The 25,182-nt window shown below is 47.0% G+C and overlaps 1 protein-coding gene across 3 annotated transcripts in view; it reads left to right on the forward strand.

The window, feature by feature from the left end:
- Nucleotides 1-25,182, forward strand: part of ARFGAP1 (ARF GTPase activating protein 1) — a 160,261-nt gene that overhangs the window by 75,189 nt on the left and 59,890 nt on the right. For all 3 annotated transcript variants that reach the window (XM_078651634.1, XM_078651636.1, XM_078651635.1), the window contains exons 7-8: nt 1,048-1,174; nt 17,589-17,645. In XM_078651634.1, coding sequence (XP_078507760.1) covers nt 1,048-1,174; nt 17,589-17,645 — 184 coding nt within the window. The remainder of the gene's footprint in view (nt 1-1,047; nt 1,175-17,588; nt 17,646-25,182) is intronic.

The raw sequence follows: 25,182 nt of genomic DNA on the forward strand, positions 1-25,182 counted from the left end.
TGTTTTTCCAGTTCCAGGACTGTCATTTACATTTTTGGAGGGAAATACACCATCATTTTAGGAATAGGACATAAAGTAGCAAGGTTTACCTAGGTATACCGGATGTTGTTCCTTGCATAAGACTTGAAGACTGACTGACTTTTAGCACCTTTATTTGAAAAATGGACATAAGCGGTTGAGATGTGAATTGGAGCTTGGACTAGTGGAATGAAAACTCAGGGAAACAAACCGTTAATTAATTAATATATCTATTTCAATTAAAAAAAAATAATTGTATTTTCTGCTTGGCTGACTGATGTCCCTAAACCTGATTTAGAATTTTAAAACCCTCATATACAAAGGTCCTTGTTAAGAGTACAGCTGTCTGCCGTACTCGCGGTGGCGATCTGACCAACGCCACCTCTGCAGGACCACTTGCAGTATTCAATGTGGCGGTTGGACCGCCACAGGACTGTAAAGTCCACTGGGGATCCACGATCCAACGGCAGTCGCGCAGCAAAGGGGAGAAGCATTATGCTGGCGGTGCCACTGCTGCCCAGCCATGCATGTTAAGAGTTCCATGTCCCCTGTCCCTTTCATGGTGGTGAGCCCGCCATGAAAAGGTGGCAGAGAGGCCCCCTGCCACCCTGGGGCTTGGTGGTGCATGCATGATGGCACATGTTGTGCCCTCCTGGAATGGCACCCCAGCTCTTGCATGATGTAGTATGCATGCCACACTGTCCAGGAACATGCTTCAGGCGCTTTCAAAGTGGCATCTGCAGTTAAGGCACAACTATGAACCTTCTATAGCCGCAGCACTGACCTTCCGCCATGGATTACAGTTGTAATCCAACTGGTTTGTCGGGCTTCCTGTTGGCGCGGCGGTGGCTTGCCAATTGGAGGACCGCCAAACTCGTAATAAGGCCCAAAGTCTGGTGCTATTTAGACACTGTGCTCAAGCTGAACATTAATGAAAATTATCTGGATTGTTGACCAAATGAAGACCTCTTTAATTCTAACCAACAGGAAACTATTTAGTAAAAACATACTTTTTTTCCCTTTGTATAGTGGTGGCGGCAGCAGTGGTGCTGGGATCGGCAGTCAAGAGAACCGCTATGTGGGATTTGGTAACACCGTCAACCCTCCGAAGAAAGAGGATGATTTTCTTAACAACGCAATGACCTCGCTGTATTCTGTGAGTGGACCGGACACCTAGTTGTTTCTGAGATCTTAAGTTCATTGTATGTAGACAGGAGAATGTAGACCATGTTTCTTCGTTTTTATAGAAAACATCACCTCATGTTGTTATAGCTCCCATTTATCCAGTATTTGGGTGTCTTTCATAGATTCACATGCCTGAATCATTCCCCGTCGTCGAGACGGGAGCCTCCGGTATATATAAAAGTAATGTCCTAAGACATACATAGAAAAGAATAGGCCTAAGGGTCTCACCTTAGTGTCCTATCCACGTCCTTATGTAAAAAGGACCAAAACAGGGTAGGCCCAAGGGTCCCACCTTGGTGGCCTATCTGTGTCCTTTTGTACAAAGGACCAAAGTAAAGAGAACCAACCAATCAGCTACCACCTCCTTCTAGAACCTTCCTGTCAGGAGCCCAAGTCTCTCAGATTTTCTACCGCACGTTGTGCTAGGGAGTCTCCACCTGAGTTCTCCTCAGGAAACTTCTTTTTCTTCAAAACAGTGACTTTATTCAACTTGGATATTCATGTCTGACAGCCAGAAGAAAGGTCTTTTTAGGGCCTGTTCCTCCTGCAGCAAGAAAAGACTTCATGTTGAGGATAAACATGAAACTTGTTTATACTGTCTCTACCCTCACCATCAGGCCAAGGACTGCAAGATATGTAGGACCTTCTCGAATAAGACCCTCAAGGACCGAGAAGGACGCCTACTACTCTGGCTCAACAGACTCAAGGACAAAACAGATGACTTGGTGTCGGAAGGTGAGAGTGTCTCTGGTATTTCACATTTTTCCTTGAAGAGGCCAAGGGTTTCTTCCCCTAGCCCCTCAGACACCCCTCCTATGAAGACTTCCAAAAAGTCCTCAGAGGGCAAGACCTCAGTGTCTGGCAAGGAACTTCCTGTCACCAGGAAGCAGCAGCTGATCCCGACGACGACGACATCGTCGATGGTTTATTCAGCGCAAAAAACCGTCTCGTCGACGACGACGGCATCGTCGGCTACCTATTCGAGGACGACACCTTCATCGTCGGCGAGTAGACCTACGCCGTCGACCATCCCAGTCACTCCGTCGACGACAAAGATATTACCGTCGACGACGAGACCGTCGTGGAAGCCAGCGACGACGACGCCGTCGACGAAAACCACACCGTCGGCGAAGCCTTCCTCGTCGACTAGGAGCATTCGGTCGACGACAGGTAAACTGTCGACGACGGGTAAACCGTCGACGGTGGAGAAATTGCCGTCGACGAAAACGGCGTCGACGAAGACACTGTCGACAGTGACACCGCCGACGACGGGTAAATTACCGTCGACGAAGGCGCATGACACGGAGCCGTCGACTCCAGCGTCGACGACCACAGGGCCCTGGAAAGAGTCTGCACTCTTATCACATGCCATGGATGCTTTTCCACCTCAAGTAAGCCATGTCACGGTCAAAATCACAAAAAGACCGATTACGCTAGTCCTCACGTCGCCCAGTAAGGTGCAACAGCTACCTCCAGCCTGTATTCTGAAAGGCCAGGAGTCGGATGAGGACTCATATGTACAAGCAACTAGCCCATCAGACTTGGTACTTAAGTGCCAAACCACAGATGAGGAGCCGGAAGAGGATGACCGCGTAGAACAATTGGTCGACACCAAGCCACAGGTTACTCCAATGGTGTGTCTCCCTGCATCCATCGTCTCGGATCTCCAGTTCCTAATAAGGGATTATAAAGAGAGGTTTCCAGAGAAACCCACTGCTCCTGCACCTCCAGCTGCACAGGTGCCCGCTCCTTTGCCTCGCCATAAACCATCTCCACTGGTGCTTGAGAAGGTACAGGTGCCAATACAAGACGTTCTCTCTTCTGAAGAAGAAGAGAGAGAACAGGAAGAGGGTGAAGTCCAGGACGACGAGTCGGACCCGGATGCAGACCAGGACTATGTGGCACATTCTCTGGCCTCTCCAGAACCACAGTCTTCGGAATCACCACCCACAGACATCGGTGGATTCCACAATCTCATAGAGAGGGCTGCCAAGAGGTTCCATATGTCTATGGAAACACAAGAGACTGAATGCTTCCTTTACGATTTCAAGGAGCCCACTAAGAAGTCAACAAGATCTATCCCAATCATTGACTTTATCTGGAAGCAAGGCAAACAACTCATGCAAACACCAGCTTCTATACAAGTGGTAGTGCCCAGACTGGATAAAAAGTACAAGGCAACATCTTCGGCGCCAGCATGCCTCACAGGTCACCCCAAGGCAGATTCTGTAGTGACTCAAGCGGCACAGAAGAACTCGCGAAATCCAGCATCGCCTCTGTCGACGCCACCTGACAAGGAAGGCAGGAAACTGGATGCAGTTGGCAAACGCTTCACTACCACGTCGGCCATGACAGTGAAAGTGGCTAATTCAATTGCGCTTCTGAGCCGTTACAATCGCCAACTCTGGGCAGACATTGCACCCTACCTTTCTAATCTGCCAGAAGATCTCAAAGGGGAGGCTCATTCGCTCCTCTTAGAGGGCCAAACGTCTGCCTCCGAACTCATAGACTGCGCGATTGACGCTGCCATGACTTGTTTTCGACAACTGGCAGGTGCTGCAGTACTGAGACAACAGGGTTGGCTCAAGGCCACCTCCTTCCGCCAGGAAGTACAAACTAGAATCCTGGATATGCCTTATGATGGCCAGCACCTCTTTGGTGAACAAATTGACGCGGCCCTCACCACTATTAAAAAGGACACGGACACTGCCAAGGCTCTTGGTACCCTGCAATTTAGGAACCAGTCCTTTCGTGGCAACAAAGGAAGAGGACAACCTTCATATAGAGGTTCCTACCAAAATAGATCGTCCTATTCGTACTCACAAAGCAAACCACAATTCCAACAGCGGCAAAACCAACAGGGGCGCCAGACTTCCTACGGCAAGTCGAACTACAGAGGTAAAAACCAAAAACGCCCTGCAGGCAACCGCCAATGACTCGTCTCAATGGCTAGCCCACCCACCATTGCATTCTTTACAAATTGGAGGAAAACTTTCATACTTTCTGAAAAATTGGCAAACCATAACAACGGATCGGTGGGTACTACAAATCATTCAATTTGGACATTCCCTAGAATTTGTCTCAATTCCCCCACCGACACCACCCTGCAAACGATCCCACAGGCACCTACGGTTGCTTCTTCAGGAAATAACTTCCATGTTACAAAAGGGAGCGATAGAGAGAGTTCCACAGGCCCACAAAGGGAAAGGTTTCTACTCTCACTTCTTCCTAATCCACAAAAAAGGAAAAAAGTGGCGGCCAATCCTGGACCTCAGGGCACTCAACGTGTTCCTAAAGAAACAATCGTTCCGCATGGTAACTTTACAGGAAATCCTGGGTCTCCTGGAGGAAGGAGACTACATGACGTCCTTAGTCCTTCAGGACGCCTACTACCACATTCCTCTCCTCAAAGGGCACAGGAAGTTCCTCAGGTTTGCGGTGGCAGGACAACACTACCAATTTCGTGTCCTTCCATTCGGCCTCAAATCTGCCCCGCGGATATTTACCAAATGCCTATCCCCGGTGGCTGCCTTCCTTCGTCAACAGGGCCACCAGGTGTTCCCATACCTGGACGACTGGTTGGTAAAAGCGCCATCCGCGACCGCCGCAGCCTCATCCTCCAGCGCCTGTCTGGATATTTTCCGCCGACTAGGCTTGACCCTCAACCGCGAAAAGTCGACACTGGAACCCACCAAAGTCATCACGTTCCTTGGAGCGACTCTGGACACGGTACGCGTCAGAGCTTTCCCCTCTCAGGAGAGAGAGGCCAAACTCATCTCCCTGGCCAAATCAGTGGCTTCGCGGAAGACTCTGCCGGTCCGCACCTTCAAGTCCCTCCTCGGCATGATGTCTTCATGCATACTGCTCATTCCCCACTGCCGCCTCAAAATGCGCCCTCTCCAAGAGCAACTCACAAGGCAATGGACGCAGGCTACGGGATCTTTCGAGGACCACATACGCGTCACTCGACCCATGATCCACCACTTACAATGGTGGAGTTCAATCAAACACCTGTCAAGGGGACTGCCGTTCCTCCTCCCTGCAGAACCACACGTCATAACAACGGACGCATCCCTGGAAGGGTGGGGAGCGGTGCTCCAAGAACTTCAAATCAACGGCAAGTGGACGACACAGGAGACCAAGCTCCATATCAATCTACTGGAGTTGAGAGCGGTCTTCCTGGCTCTCCAGGCGTTCCTACCGCGCATTCGCAACTCCCCAGTGCTCGTCAGGATGGACAACACCACGACGATGCACTACCTGAACAAACAGGGGGGGGACGCGTTCGATCTCACTATCGCGAGAATCGCAAAGGGTCTGGAACTGGCTTCTGGAACATGGAATAACATTACAAGCGGAGTACGTCCCGGGCAAGGACAATGTCTTGGCGGACGCCCTGAGCAGAGAGAGGTCTCCTTCCCACGAATGGGAGCTGGACACGGAGGTGCTAGAGCAGATCTTCGAGGAGTGGGGCACCCCGCGAATCGATCTATTTGCCACCAGAGAGAACGCCAAATGCCCAAGCTTCGCAAGCAGGCATCACCACTCAGGAACCCTCGGGAATGCATTTTCCATCGCATGGCGCAACGTATTTGCGTATGCCTTACCGCCATTCCCACTGATACCCAGGGTTCTCAGGAAGATGAAGTCAGAGCCCTGCACTCTGATCCTAATTGCTCCATCCTGGCCGAGGCAGCACTGGTTCACGGACCTTCATCGCCTCTCCGCCCGGCCCCCTCTTCGCCTACAGCAATTTCCAGCCCTGCTCACGATGTCCCAGGGGCAGGTCCTCCACCCGAATCTGAGCTCTCTGAAGTTGTCAGCCTGGCTCCTGAATACCGCGAATTCAGCCACCTGCACATCCTGCAAGAGTGCAGAGACGTCCTTGCGAAAGCTAGAGCGGACAGCACTACTAAAACCTACTCACTAAAATGGAAGCGATTCTGTTCCTGGTGTGCGGATAATGGCTTGCACCCCTTCCACACCACTCCACAGCAGCTGCTGCCATACCTATTGCACCTTGCGCAATCAGGCCTCGCACATGCATCCATCAAAGTGCACCTAGCGGCGATTTCCAGGTTCACAAGGACTGCTACGGGCCCGTCCCTGTGGGCGGACAGGCTTATAAAACAATTCCTAAAAGGCCTATACAGGTCCTTTCCACGACCAAGACCAAGACCAATTCCTCCATCGTGGCACCTCAATGTGGTACTTCATCAGTTAATGAAGCATCCCTTCGAACCCATCCATAAAGCGGAGATAAAATTCCTCTCCTGGAAAACGGCCCTCCTCCTGGCGCTCACCTCTGCCAGAAGGGTCAGTGAGTTGCAGGCTCTCTCCATCCAAGATCCCTTTATGCAATTCAGAGAAGACAGGGTCATTCTGCGGACTAACCCTCGGTTCATTCCAAAAGTCCCCTCGGACTTCCACCTTAACGAACCAGTAGTGCTTAGATCATTCTTCCCAAATCCTACCACTGCAGCCGAGAGGGCACTGCATTCACTAGACCTGAAGAGATGTCTTAAATTTTACATCGACAAGACAAGACACTTCAGGAAGTCTTCTCAACTCTTCAGTAGACCACGAAAAGGCTTGCCCCTGACTAAACAAAGTATTTCGAGGTGGATTTCTTCTGCGATCACCTTTTGTCCAGACAAGGCCGGACGGCCTTTGGACTCACGAGTCAAAGCTCATTCGACTAGAGCCATGTCCACGTCTGCGGCACTGTTTGCTGGAGTGCCGTATTGGACATCTGCAGGGCGGCGACCTGGAAGTCCCCGTACACCTTCACCAGGCACTACTGCCTGGATACTGAGCTGATGAAGGATGCAGCAGTGGGCCGAGCAGTGCTTCGCCATCTATTCCAGTGAGGTGAGCCTTCCTACATCCCTCCATCCTTTACTGGTATGCACATTCTTTTACTACTATTTACATGACAATGCATTTTGGTGGGTTGCAGTCGCATGATATGTATTATCTCAGACTCATATATGATGTTCCATCAGAAATGTGCATAATATATTGCTTGCTACTCTGATTCAGGCATGTGAATCTATGAAAGACACCCAAATACTGGATAAGAAATGCGTTACTTACCTGTAACTGCAGTTATCCAGTATTAGTGTCTTTCATAGATTCACATGCACCCTCCCGCCTCCCCTGGAAGGACTCAACTATCTCTCTAACAAGTTTACGCCTAACTAGCTTGGTGCGTACGAAAATCTGAGAGACTTGGGCTCCTGACAGGAAGGTTCTAGAAGGAGGTGGTAGCTGATTGGTTGGTTCTCTTTACTTTGGTCCTTTGTACAAAAGGACACAGATAGGCCACCAAGGTGGGACCCTTGGGCCTACCCTGTTTTGGTCCTTTTTACATAAGGACGTGGATAGGACACTAAGGTGAGACCCTTAGGCCTATTCTTTTCTATGTATGTCTTAGGACATTACTTTTATATATACAGGAGGCTCCCGTCTCGACGACGGGGAATGATTCAGGCATGTGAATCTATGAAAGACACTAATACTGGATAACTGCAGTTACAGGTAAGTAACGCATTTCTTACCTTCCCAAAGGCATTATTTTCTTGTTTTGGAATATGTACTCTATCTAAAACAGAAGTATTGGGAACACGGTAAGTATATATAGCATTGATTGCAGAAATAAATATACAACATTACATTGTTGTAAACAGAGCCTGTAGTTATGCTTACGTCCTGCTTTCCATTGAAAATGACTTTTTGATATGCTTCCAACTTAGACTCGATTTAACAACTATTCTCAGTTTAGTTGACTGCATGTATTGTAAAGTTCTGGCATGTCAAGTTCCTGGATGTTTTGTGCATTAGAAAAAGTTAAAGGCAAGGAGTCAGCAGCCAGTTTTACAGTTTAGTGCCCATAGGAATTGTTGCTATTTGCAACTGGAATTACACCAAACATGGTGTGAAACTAAAACTTAAATCTGAATGGGGCATTTTTGTGATTTGGTGTCAATCTTTTCAGCAGTTTTTGTGTTATTTGCAATACAGTAAAGTGTAGGGTGGGGCTTTGATGTAATAAATAGAGAGATATCATATCAGTTAATGCATAAACCCTGTACGGACCATGGACCAGTGTTTGAAAACTATATTAATCAAGGTCAAAATAACTTTATTCGGCAGCAACACCACAAAAGTTTGACAAGCAGATAATACGTTTTAAAATGACAATACATTTTAAAATGTTTAAAAAATCCTTAGTAATAATATAAAGTCACAATTAAAACTAAGTGCATAATCGACAATAAAATGTCATATTGGTTAAAATTAAACTATACAAAATATTTCTTCTCCATATCCAATCACTGTGGTTCATAACGTTTCCTAATAGCCATTGCAGTTTTGATAGTTTGACACTGCACTACAAATAACAGTATTAGTCAGCGATTGCAGATATCTGAACCCCTCAACATATGTACATGGACAAATATTCTTTAGTGGGGGTACCAAAAATCTTCTCCTCGGTTCCTTGTAAAGTGCACAAAAAAGGATAAAGTGCAGGGTGCTCTGGTTGCCATATTGTCACAAGGCCAGGGAGTAAGATTGTCCATCCACCCAGATTGTCTGGGAAATGCCACTAGAAAGTTCAAAGTGCCTAAGCGGAATCCTATTAACCCGTTGGCTGCTTCCGCGATTTCGCGGCAGTGCGCCCGTTTTAAAAAAACGGGCGGGGCCGCGTCGGCCATTGGCCGACGGCAGCACCAGCGAGGTAGTGCTGCCGTCGGCCAATGGCCGACGGCAGCATGGAAGGGGTTAAAAAGAAACATGTCTGAATGTTCGTAGTGAAGGATACGTAAATTTGCTGTTTAGGTGTAAAAAAGCTGCTAGGACCTGACGCCTCCAATTGAGTATGACGCAAGGTTGGCCAGGTGTGGTGCGCCTCTTTTTATATTAACCTTAGTGTTTGTAGGAATACTCATCGGGGTGTCACAGTACTCACCCAAACCAATCTCAAATAATCTCTCCCTCACAAAACGAAGCCAGGGGATCTTTAAATACTAAGTTAATTCAATCTTCGATATCCTCCCTGGAAATCAGTAACTCTTCAGACACCTATATTTTGATCCACAAAGGCAAAGGGGCAGTGCCAATGCGGTCTTATACATATTCTATCCCCAGCTCCTGGTGGGAGAAAGAAGTGGCAAAACTATTTGGAATCATCAATAAGCTTTTTATAAACTTATTTTCCACCACTTGTAACAGGCAATTTTTTTGGTAGCCCCACCACGTAAGACGCACCCGATAAATATTTTTCTTTGTATAAAGTAACAAACTCAGGCATTGGCTTATGGCCTAACTTACAGGCAAACCTAATCAGCCCCTCCACAACTCTGCTTGTTTGCTGAGCTCTTGCCGTGACCAAGGGATCCCACTTCACCTCCTCATTGAACTTATTCCCCAAATATGTAAAGGTTTCCACCTTTTCAATAATCTTGCCCCTTACAGGAAAACTTCAGGTTTTATTTTTTTTTGGACCCCATGCCATTATATAAGATTTTGAAAAATTGACCTTCAGGTCAAGGGCCGATATAAAATCCGTAAAGGCTTTCAGTGACGTTTGTAAGCTGTTGGCCATCAGGGCCATAAGCACGGTATCATCCCCATACAAGAGTAGCGGGACTGGGTTGACTCGGATGCGTGAAAAATCAATTTTCTTATCCAATAAAAACTCTTCCAAACCATTAGTATAAATCAGGTAAAGAAAAGTAACTAAAATGCACCCCTGCCGAACTCCTTCGGTGGACACAATGGGCTTAGTCCTTTCCCCTTGTGTGGGTCAAATCTTACGGAGACTGAGGTGTTAGCATGGAGTCTTCTTACAAGCAGGATCAGTGCCTTTTCAAAGCTCATTTCTCCCATTAAGGCCCACAATGCCACCCTGTTGGCTGTATCAAATGCACTTGACAAGTCCATGAAGGCAAGGTGGATAAAACCCCCTTTTGCCTTCATGGACTTGCCATAATCCGGGACAACTTTAGGCATTGCTGTGTAGTTCCCAACCCCCTTCGGAAACCATATTGGGTTTTCGAGATAATCTTCTTATTAGTTGCCCAGGTCACTAGTCGAGCAAGAATTACTCTACCCAGCACCATGACGGTAGCGTCGATAAGGGAAATTGACCTGTAACAGGCAGGGTTGTTTCTATTCCCTTGTTTAAACATAGGTACTATGGACTCCTTCCAGGATGCTGGGATTGAACCAATCACAACTGATTTAAAAACATTAGTCAGCAAGGGTGCCCAAAGATCAGTATTTAATTGAAACCGGTCTAATGGAACTCCATCTGGGCCTTGGGCCTTCTTACAAATTTCTTTCGCTAGGGCTTCTTCAACCTCCGCCACTGTAAACGAAGCTCAGCTGTTTTTGCTATATCTACGGTGAGCTCCTCATTGCACACTGTCAGCTCCCTACTACTTGGGTTAAAAATGGTAGTGAAATGGGATTCCCAAATGTCTCCGAGAATCATTGAGTCCATCTTTTTCACTTCCTCAGTAAACATTTGCTGCCTTTGAGAGCACTTGCTCTCTCCAAATCCTCCCATGCTAAACGCCTCAACTCCTCTTTTCTTTTATTGATGGAACTTTTGTATAATCGTCTAGCACATTTAATTTGTTCTCTATTACGGGGGATAGATTGGAGGGCAATTTTTAAGTTCTTGTGGGCTCTAGAGCATTGGGTAATAAACCATTGTCTCTCTAGGTTCTTCTTGGGCCTGGCTGAGCGTGTTAGTCTATTTATTAGCTACATTTATACAGATTCTTTCAAAAATTTCCACAATCATTACTGAGGGAGAATCCTGTTGGAGGCACTCCATAATCGAGTCATGGTTTACTTCAATTATTTCCCCCTCAAGTAGTAGCGTATTTATCTCACCCCAGGTTATTCTTGCACCTTTGTGACGGTTATAGTTGATCCGGCGACCGTCGCCCCTGTTGTCCTAGTTATTACTTTAAGTGAGACAATGAGTGGGTCATGGTCACTCAAAGGATTTGGTTCTACAGGAAAATCACAGACAAATGTAGAACACTCCCTGGAAATAAACTGCCAACAAAGTGGGACACTGGACTGAGAATCTATTGGTCAAACTATCCAGATCATTCTCAGTGATGATGGTATTTAGTGCCTCACCCTGCGGGGTGTAGGTAAAATGCATCAAAGGCTGTCAATCTGTATCCAAGAGACCACAAACTCTTTCATTGCTGTGCTCACAAGACATGCAATTAAAGTCCCCCACCCACAAAACGCACAATGGCTGCCACTTCCCAGAAACATTGGCGATTTCCATTTGCATGGCTTCTATAAAATGACAGTTCCTTGAGTCAAATATATTATAGTACCAATTTACAAATAACCTGCATCTTATTAACAATCCTAATCAATTGGAACCACTGTGACGATCCTTTGTAGGTAGCTTTTAAAGAACTGAATTTAACTGTGATTGAGGTTACCAGTCCTCCTTTTGCCCTCCCAGCTAGGGATGGTGTGACAGGTATGTTAAAAGCGTAATAGTGGAGGTCTGCCAGGCGACAGTTAGTTCTGGCCCAGCAGCAATATACCGCGGTGTTGATGGAGGAGGCACGGCAAGCTTGGCTGGCGACTCGTAGCTGGGTGTACCAATGGGGGGACAAATCCTGCAAGATGTTGCACCGTCTGTGTCAGGGCACGCTCCATGCCCAACCCTTGCCCCAAATCTTGGATCCGGCGGGTGTGCCCATACTTGAGCCCCCAGCGATTGCGGAGAGCTTTGCCGCGTACTTTGAAGGGTTATATGCGCCTCTGGAATGTTTGACGGCTGATGTGGTCCAGCGATTTATAGATGATCTTCCCCCACGATCGGTTTCGGATGAGGTGTGGAACCTCCTGGATTGGCCCCTGACTGACGAAGAATTGGGCACGGCCCTGGGTGAGCTGAATTCCGGTAAGGCACCGGGCCCCAACAGCTTCCCCAGTGAATTTTTTTCGGCGGTTCTACGTGCAGCTGGGTCCGCGCCTTCATCCGGTGATTGAGGAGGCGCGTGAGAGTGGTGTGCTCCCTCCGGACTTGCGAGGTGGTCTTTCTGAAGCCGGGACGGCCCCCGGGGTGTCATGCGTCCTACTGCCCGATCTCGCTGCTCTACAGAGGCTAAGGTTCTGGCTAAGGCTCTGGCTAATAGACTTAAGCCTCATATTACGGATCTGGTGCATACGGACCAGATGGGCTTTATACCCTAGAGGGCGACTTGGCACAATATTAGGCGTGCCCATGTCGCAATCTCCGCCTGGAAGAGTTAGGAGGAGCCGGCAGCCTTGTTTTTGGCGGATATGGATCGGGCTTTTGATTCCCTGAGCTAGACGTATTTGTTCGCTTTGTTGAGTCACCTTAATCTGGGCCCGCGCTTCTTGGCTTATATGCGGCTGCTATACACGGACCTTACGGAGTCGGTGCACGTTGGGGGTGCGGTCTCCAGGTCCTTCTCGGTCCGGCGGGGGACGCGTCAGGGCTGTCCCCTCTCCCCTTAATTGTTCGCGCTCGCTATGGAGCCCCTAGCGGCGTGGGTGCGCATTGATGCCCAACTCAAAGGCTTTCGGTGGTCCTCTGGTCTGGCAGACAAAATAGCGCTATACACGGACAATGTTTTGTTTTTTCTCACTGGTCTGGATCGGTCGGGGCCGCGGCTGTTGCGTATCTTGCAGATTTTTCGTGAATCCTCTAGTCTGTACATGAATCCGGTTAAGTCCACGCTGTGGCTTCTCGGTGGACAGCGGCGGGTGGGAGAATGGGCATCTGGCCTTCAGTTGGCGACGGGAGGGGTGAAATACTTGGGGGTGTTTCTGTCGTAGGAGGCGGCTGTCTCATGGGATCAGAACCTCACCCCGGTTTGGGATCGCACGTGCGAAGACCTGAAGGTGTGGTCCCCTATGCCCTTGTCTATCTATGGTGGGTCAGCTATTTTTTAAATGGTGGCGCTCCCTCGCCTAATATATCAATTGCAGAATCACCCATATCTGATTCCATCCCGCTGGTTCCAACAAGTGAACTCTGTACTGGGTGGGTTTTTATGGGAGGGGGGGGGGGATTGCTCGTGTGGCACTGCGGACGTGCTGCCTATCCACCTATACGGGGGGGGGTTAGCCATATCGGATGTGCTCTCGTATTATCAAGCGGCGCACTTATTGGTCTTGAATGAATGGTGGTATGACGATAGGGGTGACCTGGCCTATGCAGTTGAGCGATATTTTATGGGCTCGGTGACCATTCATACACTGTTGTATTCAGCATCGCTTCGGCGGACCCTTCCCTCTGCCACGCAGGTAGTATTTCATATCTGGAGGCAAACATTGCGCAGAATGGGATGGTGGAATGTGCTTACTCAAGAGACCCCTCTGTGGCACAATGGTCGCCTGTCCCACCTGATAGCGCTGCTGGGATTCCGGGGATGGGATGCGATGGGTATCTCCACCTTGGGGGATGTGATGTCGGGCTGCTCCCTGAAGTCCTTACAGAACCAGCAGGATGAGTTTGGGATGCCCCGCTCCCAGTTCTTTAAATACCTCCAATTTCACCATGCACTGACTCCACACCTGGCGGGCCTGGAGCAACTCCCCGAATTTAGTCCGCTAGAAGCCAAGCTCTTTATGGGACAGTTGCCGGATAAGAAGATCTCCCTCATATATCAGACGCTGGTCCACCACTGTTCATCTGATTTGCAAAGACTCAAGTCTGCGTGGGGAGGGGATGTAGGGAGCCTAGAGGAAGAAGATTGGGCGGAGGCCCTGGCGAGTCCTAGAGAGGCAGCAATATCCACGCTCCTGCGACTGATGCAATTTAAGCATTTACATCGCACTTATTTCACACGAGAGCGCTTATGGAGGGCGGGCATGGTCAATTCCCCAGAATGTCTCAGGTGCGGGTCAGAAGTGGGCACACTCTTACACACTGTCTGGGAGGGCACAGTACTACATAGATTCTGGGATGGGGTGTTTAGATGCCTATCGGAGGTATTCGCTTGGGAGCTCCCTCGTGACCTGAAATTGGCTCTGCTGCATGTCATGGAGGGTATAGGGGGCAATAGATATAAGCGCCACTTGTTATTCCTGGTCCTGATGTTGGCCAAACGAGACATTGCCAAAGCATGGAAGGCGCCCAGTGCCCCGCCGTTGACCGCCTGGAAGAATGGCGTGGACTTTTGTATGGAACTTGAGCAACCTGTATTTGTAGCCAGGGGGTGCCCCCGTAAGCATTTTAATATTTGGAAGCGATGGGCTGACTACCAGGGGTTGGACTTGGACCCCCACCTGAGAGGTCTGTCTTCCCGACAATCTGAGTGATGGATGTTTGGTGTTGCACGTGATTTGGCTCTGTGGGTTTAGCATGCTCTTGGTTGAGATATTCCTTAGTAAACTGTGCATTGGCAGCGGCGCATTGGGAGGGGGGAGTTGGGGGGGGGGGGGGTGTTCGGGTATTTAGTAAAAGTCTGATGATGCTAACCTTGAGTAATTAATGTGTGCAGCAGACTCCGCATGTCGGGGCTATGCATTCTTTGCAATTTCAGACAAATAAAACGTCTTTAAAAAAAAAAAAAAAGCATAATAGTCCTCCATCACTATACTCTCTTTAGCCCATGTTTCCTGCAAACAAATCGCATCAAAACCCCCGATATATTCCAGCCAAACCTCATCCATTAATTTAGAGTGGATGCCTGCAATGTTCCAAGAGATTACTTTAACTGAGGGTGTAGGATGACTCTAGCCAGTATCCAGTGGTATAACATTTGAGGCAAATGTGCTTACCACTGGTATCTTAGCCGGCCCCTCATCTTCACAAGTGTTTTTTGTGTCTACATTTGTGACATTGGAGCAGGTTCTAGAATCACTCATGTTCTCCTTAACAATGGTACCACTGAAGAATAAGTCAGGGTTTTTTTGTTGCCGAATACCTCTTTTGTCATTTCTCCCCCTGGATCAGCATATAGGAGACCACTACTTCTGTTATCTGGTTGACGTCCAGATTGTCTAATTAGTCAATCGATCTCAGTTAAGTCTGAGAGTGTCTCCTAGCGATTGGGATGAAAAGAGGAGGAGCGGGTAGGGACATCTATGATTTGTCTAGGCTGGACGGGCCACTTGCCAAAGGAACCAGCCTGGTTAGGAGGGTAAAAGAATTGCAAAGGTTGAGCCTTTTATTTGTTCGCTAGGTGAGTCTCTAAGCAGTTTTAGGGCAAGGTGTACACAACTCGCATCACTGAAATTAAGCACGACACAATCCACCTGAATACTTTTCTTTGTGTGACCTACCCATCTCACCTACCTGGCCATGATGATCTATTCAAACCAGTTAAAACAGGGTGGAGTTTTCCTGGAACACTAATGTGCAGATTTATTTATGTGGCTCTGGCAGCTTTCTTGTTTGCCGGGGAGTAACATCGGATCGCCCTTTAAAATCAGACTGTAGGGTGTACTTTCAGGGGGCAAATTTAGTGGGTCGATTGCCCCCCTCCCTCCTAATGGGCCATCTAGGTGATTGTGGGACATTGTGTTCCCCAAGAGGGATCTACCCCCGCCCCCTGGATTAGATGTTTTAGGATGCAAAACTCCCTGCTCCGGGTGTTGACTCTGGAGGGGGAGGTTTCTCTCAGAAACAGGGTCATTTGATAACTTAGCCAGTGTGCTAATATTGATAGTATCCTGGGTATAAACGCAAGGACGTGAAAAAGCATTGAGATTAGATGCAACTCTCACAGGGGCCACCCCATCAGATGAGGCATCCGAGAAAATGACACCCCGCCCTTCGGTTATATCACTTGGTGGTAAATCTCTCTAAATCGCTTTGTGTACTGGAGAATTTCCTACTGGCACTAGGACTTGACGGACAAGGATTAGTTGCTCCTCTATGTTGGTTAATCTTAACAAAATTGGAGCTAGGGCCTCCTGGATTAATTTGAGTTTTCCTGTTAAAATATCAGACCCATCCCGACATTGGTTACCCCTCCTGTACATAATTTACCAACTTTTCCTGATATGTGGGTGTGTTTAAATCTTTTTATCTTGGGTGACTGACTATTAATCTTATGAACAGTCCCCGCTCTCTGTTAGTTTCCTCTGTCCTCCTGTTATGATCAATGGGCCAGACTTCGTCGTGGTCAGTGTAACCTAGCAATGGCAGAAAAGATGTAAACCTTTAACAAATGCAGTTTGACCCTTCTCTGGGCATCTTCTGTTTTTTTCGCAAAAATCTCAGAAGGCCCTTGTTTTTTTGGGGGGGGGGGGGAAATCACAGCTACAGAGAAGCACAGTGAAGCTATGGTTATGATTTTCAGTTGAAAAACTGCTGGAATCTGCCAGTTATGGTTAGCTGGAGTCGTAACTAATCCAGACCTCACGTTACATCACTTATCACCTCAATATTAACACCCAGTATAAGCTGGACAGCCTATATTTTATAACTTTGTAACAATCAAATACGAAGATACATAGCACAGTGGGGTAATTTACATTTTACTCTGCATACCTTGAAGGTCCCACAGTTATGAGATTAGTAGTCCTTATTGCTGGAAATGAAGTGATATGCTATAACAATAAATAACAGGAGCACTAGGAGATGAGAACTTGTATTGCAACAAAATATTGCAGATCCATAATGTCGTTTGACATCATCTTTGTTATTATTTATTAGGTCATGATCAGTGCATTTTCGGTGAGTGTTAGGATTGTACATCTGAACTTGTTTGACACCTTTCAGGTTGTTTTCCACTTAAAATTATACCCACATGTCATTTTAACTATGTATGTTCATGAAATTTCAAAGTTGGTATCTTGTTTTGTAGGCAAAATAAAATAAAATGTAACCTAATATGAGTTCTTCAGTGACATGTATGCATAAGAACATGCCACGCAATCAGTGTGCTTCGTGATAATGTTAATGGGATCGTTGTGAAGGGATTGAATGAGAAATGCTGTCAAATGAAAGTTAGCCTGATCACAGTATTAAATTCTGAGAATCTGCGCTGTGCCAATCCTATAAGGAATTAAAAAAATGTTTTTATGTTTATTTGGTTCAGAATTAGGAGTGAGGTTGCTCAGAAAACAGAAGAAAGACGGTGCTGAGATTGGGTGTGGAATCGATTTTCTTTATGCACGTAATTTCTGTATCTGCGTAGACTGAAGGATGTGGCTGACAGCGATAGCGTAAAAGTACAAGGCTTTGGTTTATTATAGCTTGGGAACACTAAAACTAAAAAATTAAATACGCAAATACTTAGTTTCGATTAATTCAGTTATGACATTAAACTTTTGCAAATGCCTTGTAAAGGGAAATGTATCAAGTTTACATGTACGCCTCAGTATTGATTGTTTATTTGACATATTTGTTCTAGGGTTGGAGCAGTTTTACTACTGGAGCGACTAAGATTGCATCAGTGGCTAAAGAAGGCGTAAGTATTATAGTGCAGACATTTTTGGGTTTTAATCCCATGGTACTGCTCTTAGAGAAGTTATGTATATTTTTTGATTTTGTCCAATAACTAATGTTTGGACATTATACGAGATGGCTTGTTCCTAAATATGGAGAAAGGGAGAGTGGGTGGGGGTTTTCCCATTGCAAGAGAGACTCTATCATTGAATTATCTTCGATAGAGAGAATATCTCCATCCATGTTTGGGTGTCCAAGCTACCTGTTTGATGTGTATGGCCTTTTGCCATCTAGAGCCTCAAAGTTTCCCTTTGCTCTAAAGTTAATGCTCCACCTCAGGAAAGTCATGCCGACAAGATCAGTATTGTGAGAGCCTAGGTAAGATGAAAGAAGTCTAGCACCTGCTATTGAAGCATAAGAAACCACTACCTACATGTGCATAAACACGAATCCTTCAAAAGGAGGATGTCTTCCTAAATCATAGAATTGATATCCAGTCATGCCACTCATAATAATATCTCTACCGTAGTTTCGTTGATTAGAAGCTCAACAGCCCTAACATGGTACGCGCCTAGGTCACTTTCTTCAGACCTTCTCTATTGTGCAGCATTGTATCAAACCTAAGCCTCAGATGCAATAGTCTAACAAGAATATTCTTCTCATTTACCTGAATCCATCCTTTAGTCAGTCAGTTTGCATAATAATGTTGTCGTTTTCCTTCAATGAGAATAAGGGTAAAGTGACAGTAAAGCTAAACACTGACACCTTGGTCCTGCAAGTCCAGGCTTGCACTCTGATTTCAAGAACTCTGACGAAGATGTTTGAAACCAGTGTTTAATAAAAATATCAAAGATGTGGCAGGGCACTAGAATAAAATACTAATTACAAGACTCTGTGCTCTTAACTGATTGCAGAATCTATGTTTCAGTCATTTTTCTAAAGATTGATGGATCGAAAATACACAAATGTAGTAGACGAGAAGATACGGCAAACAGTGTTGACATCACTTTGAGGAGCAAGAGCCACAAACCTTGGCGTTTATTACTAGACCTTCTGGGATTCCATGTACAATTTCCAGATCCAATTACCTTGTGCTCACAGGAAGAATGAGAAAACTGAAGAGGTGGTTCAGTCCTGATAATTGCTCTGCTGAGCTGTTAGTGCACTAGGTTGCACCCAGGAAGCCCTTATTATTTGCTCCTTGCCTCTGCCCAAACCCACAATTGTAAATGTAAGACCTCCTGTCTTCTGGAAGTGCACTCTCCAAGCAGAAAAGAACCAGAAAATGAAAACTAGAGCAGAGACTTTAAAGTTGGTTTTATTCAAGATGTCCTCTCGCCAGTGTACCGCTCCGTTCATGCAGGGTAGGCTTGCCCCAACAGCATTTACAAACACCCTACTGAGGATGTAACCGCATTAACAGCAAAACAAAAACCAGCCTAATAGCAGCAAAAGCAGAAACTATTTCCCAGTGGATGGGACAACCAACAGCTGCCTATATTCCATAGAAAGGGTGCAGCAACATAAGGTCTTGACACATTACTTTGCTTCGATCATTCAGCACCAGATCGGGAGAAAATATATCTGACTAACTATAAGTCATGGCAGAGTATGATGAATGTCAAATGGGTGGTTAAAAATAATACAGTATTGCTCCAAACTATGGGCCTGATTTATCCATACTAATATTATAAAGAGAGAGCCCAAACCTTTGAGGCGGGTAATCTCAGTAACCACAGTACCAATCACAACACCCAATACAGCGTTGGAAAGGGCAGTTGCAGCAAAAGGACATAGGCTATGCAGACGGCCACCATATTTTTTTATATTTTTTTGCAGAGTTTTATATAGCGCGAACTTGACCCGAACGGAATCAGGTATCAGAGCGATTTACATAGCACCAGTTACGTTACATGAGGACTCACATTCATTTTTGTTAGGCACGGTGAGATTAAGTGATTTGCCCAGAATCACAGGATGTTTGGCGTCGTTACCAAGACTCGAACCCAGATCCCCAGGTCCGAGGTCGAGCGCCTTAGCCGTTAGGCCAGCTCCTCCATACATTTAAAAGGTAAAAGAACCGTGCCAGCAAAGTAGTCCCTTGTGGGTGTGTCTGCGTTGTGCTGTGGTCGTGGGCTGGGGGCGTGACTAACGCTGGGGGCATGTGGTACGGCCATCACATCGTGGGCTGTGGGCGTGTGCTGGGGACGAGACAAACGCTGGGGGGCGTGTGTCCGCCCTTCATGCCATGTGAGTCGTACATACAAGCGCCAATTACGTTGCTGCGCAGCATCAATGGGCACGCTGGGGGCGTGACACGCTGGGGCGTGAGAAACTCTGGGGGCGTGTGTCCGGCCTTCATGCCATGTGAACGCAATTGCGCCGCATCAAGGGGCATGCTGGGGGCGTGTGCTACGTTCCGCCCTTCATGCCATGTGGGTCGTACATTACTCAGAAGATCGTCTGCTGTGGCCGTGTGCTGGGGGTGTGACAAACGCGTTCACCTGGAGGCCTGGTAAGTAACGTTACTGCAGCCTCTCCTGCGCGCTGTTACTGAACTCTCTCATTCAACGAAATTACACGCGCCTGCTACCATCAACCAAGGCTCTAGCCGGGCTCAGGCTGCAGATCAGTACACTAATTACACGCGCCTGACAACATCAACCAGGGCTGCAGCTTGGCCTCAAGCGGGGGAACACGCGCCTGCTAACATCAAACAGGCCTGCATCTGGGCCTCAAGCGGGGGAACACGCAAATGAGCGTGTCTGCGGGGACAATTACTGCAGCCTCTCCTACTCGCTCAACTCTCTCATTAAACGGATTTACCCGCGGCTGATAACTCTCTCATTCAACGACATTACATCTGCTAACATCAACCAGGTCTGTAGCCGGGCTCAGGCGGCGGATCACTACACCAATTACACGCGCCTGCTAACATCAACCAGGGCTGCAGTTGAGCCTTCTCCGTCCCTATTCTAATGGAACAAAAAATGTTGTCTACCGCGAGATTTTAAAATAAATTGCCCTTGCCAAATACACACATTACACACATTCTGTTTCATACCTGGACAACGTCCGGACGGGCTGCTAGTATTATATACTATGGGATTTATATTTCGGCGGACTGATATCTGTCACCGTTGTGACTCAGTAACCCACCCACCGAGATCTAAATCAGGCCCTCTGTTTGCGCAGTTCATTGCCCAGGAGCCAACGCTGGCCATCAAGACTTTTTTTCTAGAGCAGGGGGGGATGCTTGAGCTACTGCTTTTTAAACCGAAGCTTCTGAAAAAGTAGAACAATGGAGTATATTTACCAGAAAGGTGATCCAACAGCAGAAAATTACTAAATCTGCAACATTTCATAAATTAATTGGCATTAATGCAGCATTCTACACTCCCCACCCTTTAACTTGAGGATTGGAAGTGCTCCAAATACTTGAATGACATATGTTCGAGGCATATGAGCTGCAGATTCTACACTTTGCATTAGATCGCCACCTGGTGTTGGGCTCGGATGATTGCATGTTGTGGTTGTCTTGGAAGAAGTCTTTTGTAGTCACGAGATAGGTGACTCCTCCCTTGGACGATAGTGCGCATGGTCATCGGCTCCATCCTTGGATTGTTTTTTTTCCGCCACTGGGTTCGGAAGACATTTTTCTGCTCCGGTTGGAAATCTAATTGTCAAGTACTTCGATGCGTAAAAAACTTATTCAAACTTCACCTAACTACTTTCAATATCAGCAAACATCATCTTGACTCCATCAGCTCAATTCTGGTCGTCGACGCAGGCCGTTGGGCCTATCCACGCCGTGAGGCCTGCCCCTCATGGAAAGGACGCCATTCAAAAGATGCCCCGAGTGTGAAGCAAAGTATCCCAACAGTGACCACCATAAGGTCTGTAAACTGTGCTTATCGCCAGAAAACGAGGAATCTAGCTGTACAGCCTGTGCGTCCTTTCGATCTAAGAAAACCATTTGAAATCAGAGGGCCCGTCGACACGACATGCAGAGATCCACTCCGGAACCGGTGGAAATCTTCTTCGAAGAGGTTCCCCTCGTTCCTGAAGAAGATTCCGATCTCCAAATCGTCTCGTCAGAGGCAGACGACTCAGGTGACTCCATACCATTGGGTCAGGGCGTGAGTACTACTGCCCCTGCCACATACACAGCACCCAAATCGAAGGCAAAGGTCAACACTCCGCCTCTGGGGCCCAGTCGCGACCGAAAAACCACTTAGAACGCCCCGCCATCGAGCCAGGCTCCGAAGAAAATACTCAATCCTTCCGGTAGCTCCTTACCGAGCAAGCCGCACGTGCCGATCCCACCACCTCCCTCTGCACCAAAACCGAAAGAAGTCTCATCTTGAAACCATCGACTTCTAAGGACAAACCTATGAAGCCAGCGTCCGACGCCTCGAAGCCGACGACACCAGCTCCTGCTCCGAAGCCATCATCTTCGGTAACTAAACCCACAATGACTGATTCCGATGCACCCAAGCCCTCGAAACAGCCAACGACTCCGAAAACAACACCTTCAGTGCCAAAATTTACACCAAAGGACACAGTAATAACTCCTAAGGCTAAAGACAAGCAGCAGCCATGCCCGGAACAGAAAAAATTGGCGCCGGCAAAAGTTCCGCAAGGAGAAGAACTTTTTCAACCTGATCCTCCACAAAAAAGATCTACATTGACCCAAAAACAGGTGCTGGATCCACTACACCACACAGGAAGAGGAAGTCCGACACAGCACCTACACCTGCAGTGCCTGTCAAGAAGGAGGACTCTGCCACATCTCCTATGCACCCTTCTTCTCCTATACTTCCTTCTCCTTCATCTCCTGTTCCTCTTACCAATTCACCTCAAATTTCTCCTGAACACTCTCTTCTTCATTCTTCACATTCACCTCAAAATGATGAGTATAGCCTAGGGGGAGGGGTAGACCCAGATGTCCTTTCCCACATACTATTGATGATCCAGACTAGGAGTACCCAAACCCGCAAGATGTGCCAGATATTCCTGACCCACAGTCCTATCCATCAAAACCTTCTCCCCCCGAAGATAATATTAGTTTTGGGCACTTGTTAAACAGGGCTGCCATTTACCATGGAGTCACTATGCATTCAGATGAGGCAGAGGAAGATTTTTTGTTAGATACATTTGAACAATCGCAAAGGTCTGTTCAAATTCTTCCTATGATTAAAGGGGTCATCAAACATGCTCCAGAGGTACTTAAAGGTCCTGTACGTGCTAGGATCCCTAACCCTAGAATTGAGAAAAAATACAGGCCTGCTCCTGGGGATCGTTAAAGGACAACTACCCTTAGATTCACTAGTTTCAAATGCTAGAAAGAGGGCAAACTCACAGACGTCAGGTGAAGCACCTCCACCTGATAAAGAATCTAAGGTGATAGTTGCTTCAGGCAAGAGAATAGCTGCACAAGCTACCAATACATGGCATATAGGTAACACACAAGCCCTCTTTGAAAGATACGACAGGGCTCATTATAACCAGTTAGAAAAACTACTACAACATCTACCTGAACGATATAAGGCGCAGGCAAACAACCTTATACAAGAAGGCAAGTTAATTTCAAATGCCTCAATCAAGTGTGCACTTGATGTAGCAGACACTGGATCTAGAGCTGGTAACACTAGTGTCCTACTTAGACGTCATGCATGGCTACGCATTTCAGGATTTAAGCAGGAAGTGCAACCTACTATCTTAAATCAGCCATTTAACTAACATCAATTGTTTGGACCAGAGGTAGACACAGCACTTGAGAAAATGAAAATAGATACAGATACAGCCAAATCTATGGGAGCTTTGCAGTCCACACAGACTAGAGGCTCCTTTTGTCGCCCCTTCTATAGATGAGGCTCCAAGCAAACTGGAGCAGGCAATACAGCTTCCTTCAAGTCCAATACACAAACATACTCTAGCAAAGGATATTTTAGAGGAGGATATAGAGGCAACAACAACAAGGGAAGAAGTCGGGGTAACAACAGTAATCAAACCTCTTCCACCACAAAACAGTGACTTCCCTCAGCTCCCCCAACAGCATTCCACTCCTGTGGGGGGCAGATTAACACAGTTCCTACCTGTCTGGAATTCCATCACAACAGACAGGTGGGTAAGCCAAATTATCCAGTATGGCTACTGCCTCGAACTTACAGCTACCCCTCCACACATACCACCCAGGCAGCGTCCAATGCCTACAGAACACAATCAAGGAGAGGGGTTTACTCGCTGTATTTTCTAATACCCAAAAAGGACGGGACACTAAGACCAATTCTCGACCTCAGGCCCCTCAATCATTATATACAATCAGATCAATTTCATATGATTACTTTACAACAAGTCCTCCCATTGCTGCAACAGGGCGATACCCTTTCAAACTAGATCTAAAGGACGCCTACTTCCACATTCCTATACATCCTTCTCACAAGAAGTATCTAAGGTTTGAACTGGAAGGACAGCATTATCAATTCAAAGTCCTTCCATTCGGGGTCCCAACTGCACCAAGAGTATTCACAAAGTGCCTAGCAGTAGTAGCAGCACATCTCGGAAGACATGTCTTCCCTTATCTAGACGATTGACTCATAAAAGCCAAGTCATTCAATCAATGTGTCCAACACACACATCAAACAATTCAATAATTGCACGACTTAGGGTTCACAATCAACTACACCAAGTCCCATCTGCAGCCCTCATGTACATCAGTATTTAGGGGCTACAATAAACACGTCTACAGCTCTAGCGTATCCCAGTCCAGCAAGGATACAGAGCATTCAAGCCTTAGTCACAATGTTCCAACATCAACACTCTCTCCAAGCCAGAGTGTTCATGAGACTAATCGGCATGATGGCATCTTGCATCTTCATTATACCATATGCAAGACTACAGATGCGTCCGTTACAGGAATGTCTAGCACAACCGTGGAATCAGGCTCAAGGGCAACTAACAGACCTGGTGTTGGTAGACAGCCGCACACATCGCTCTCTGCAGTGGTGGAACACCAAAAACTTGACAAAGGGGCGGCCGTTCCTCGAACCTATTCCACAAATAGTACTTGCAGCAGACGCATCTCTCACAGGATGGGGAGCCCATTTAAATTTAAATTTAAAAGCATTTATAGAGCGCTCGTGTACTAGGCAGTTTCTTGGCGCTTAAAGGCAGCAGTGGCAAGAACAAGCAGGCAGAGAACAGTAGGCTAGCAGTTAAACGCTTGCTGGAACAAAAGGGTTTTTAAGGCCCTACGATATTCCATATAGGAGGGCAAGAGTCTTATTGAAGGTGGGAGGGCATTCCAGAAGGTGTGGTCCAGAACTGAGAATTTCTGACCACCAGCTCTTTTCTTCTTAAAGCGTGGTACTGCCAGCAAGCCCAGGGAAGAGGAACGAAGAGCTCTCGGCGGGCAGTAGTTCGTGACAGCAGAATTGATAAATGCCGGGGCAGTGCCCGCTCGGGCTTGAAAAGTAAGGCATCCCAATTTAAACAGTGCCCGCTGTTTAATAGGAAGCCAATGAAGGGCTTTCAAGAGAGTGGTGGAATGGTGTGAC

The sequence above is a fragment of the Lissotriton helveticus genome, chromosome 7 (assembly GCF_964261635.1).
Source record: "Lissotriton helveticus chromosome 7, aLisHel1.1, whole genome shotgun sequence".
Taxonomy (NCBI): Eukaryota; Metazoa; Chordata; class Amphibia; order Caudata; family Salamandridae; genus Lissotriton; species Lissotriton helveticus.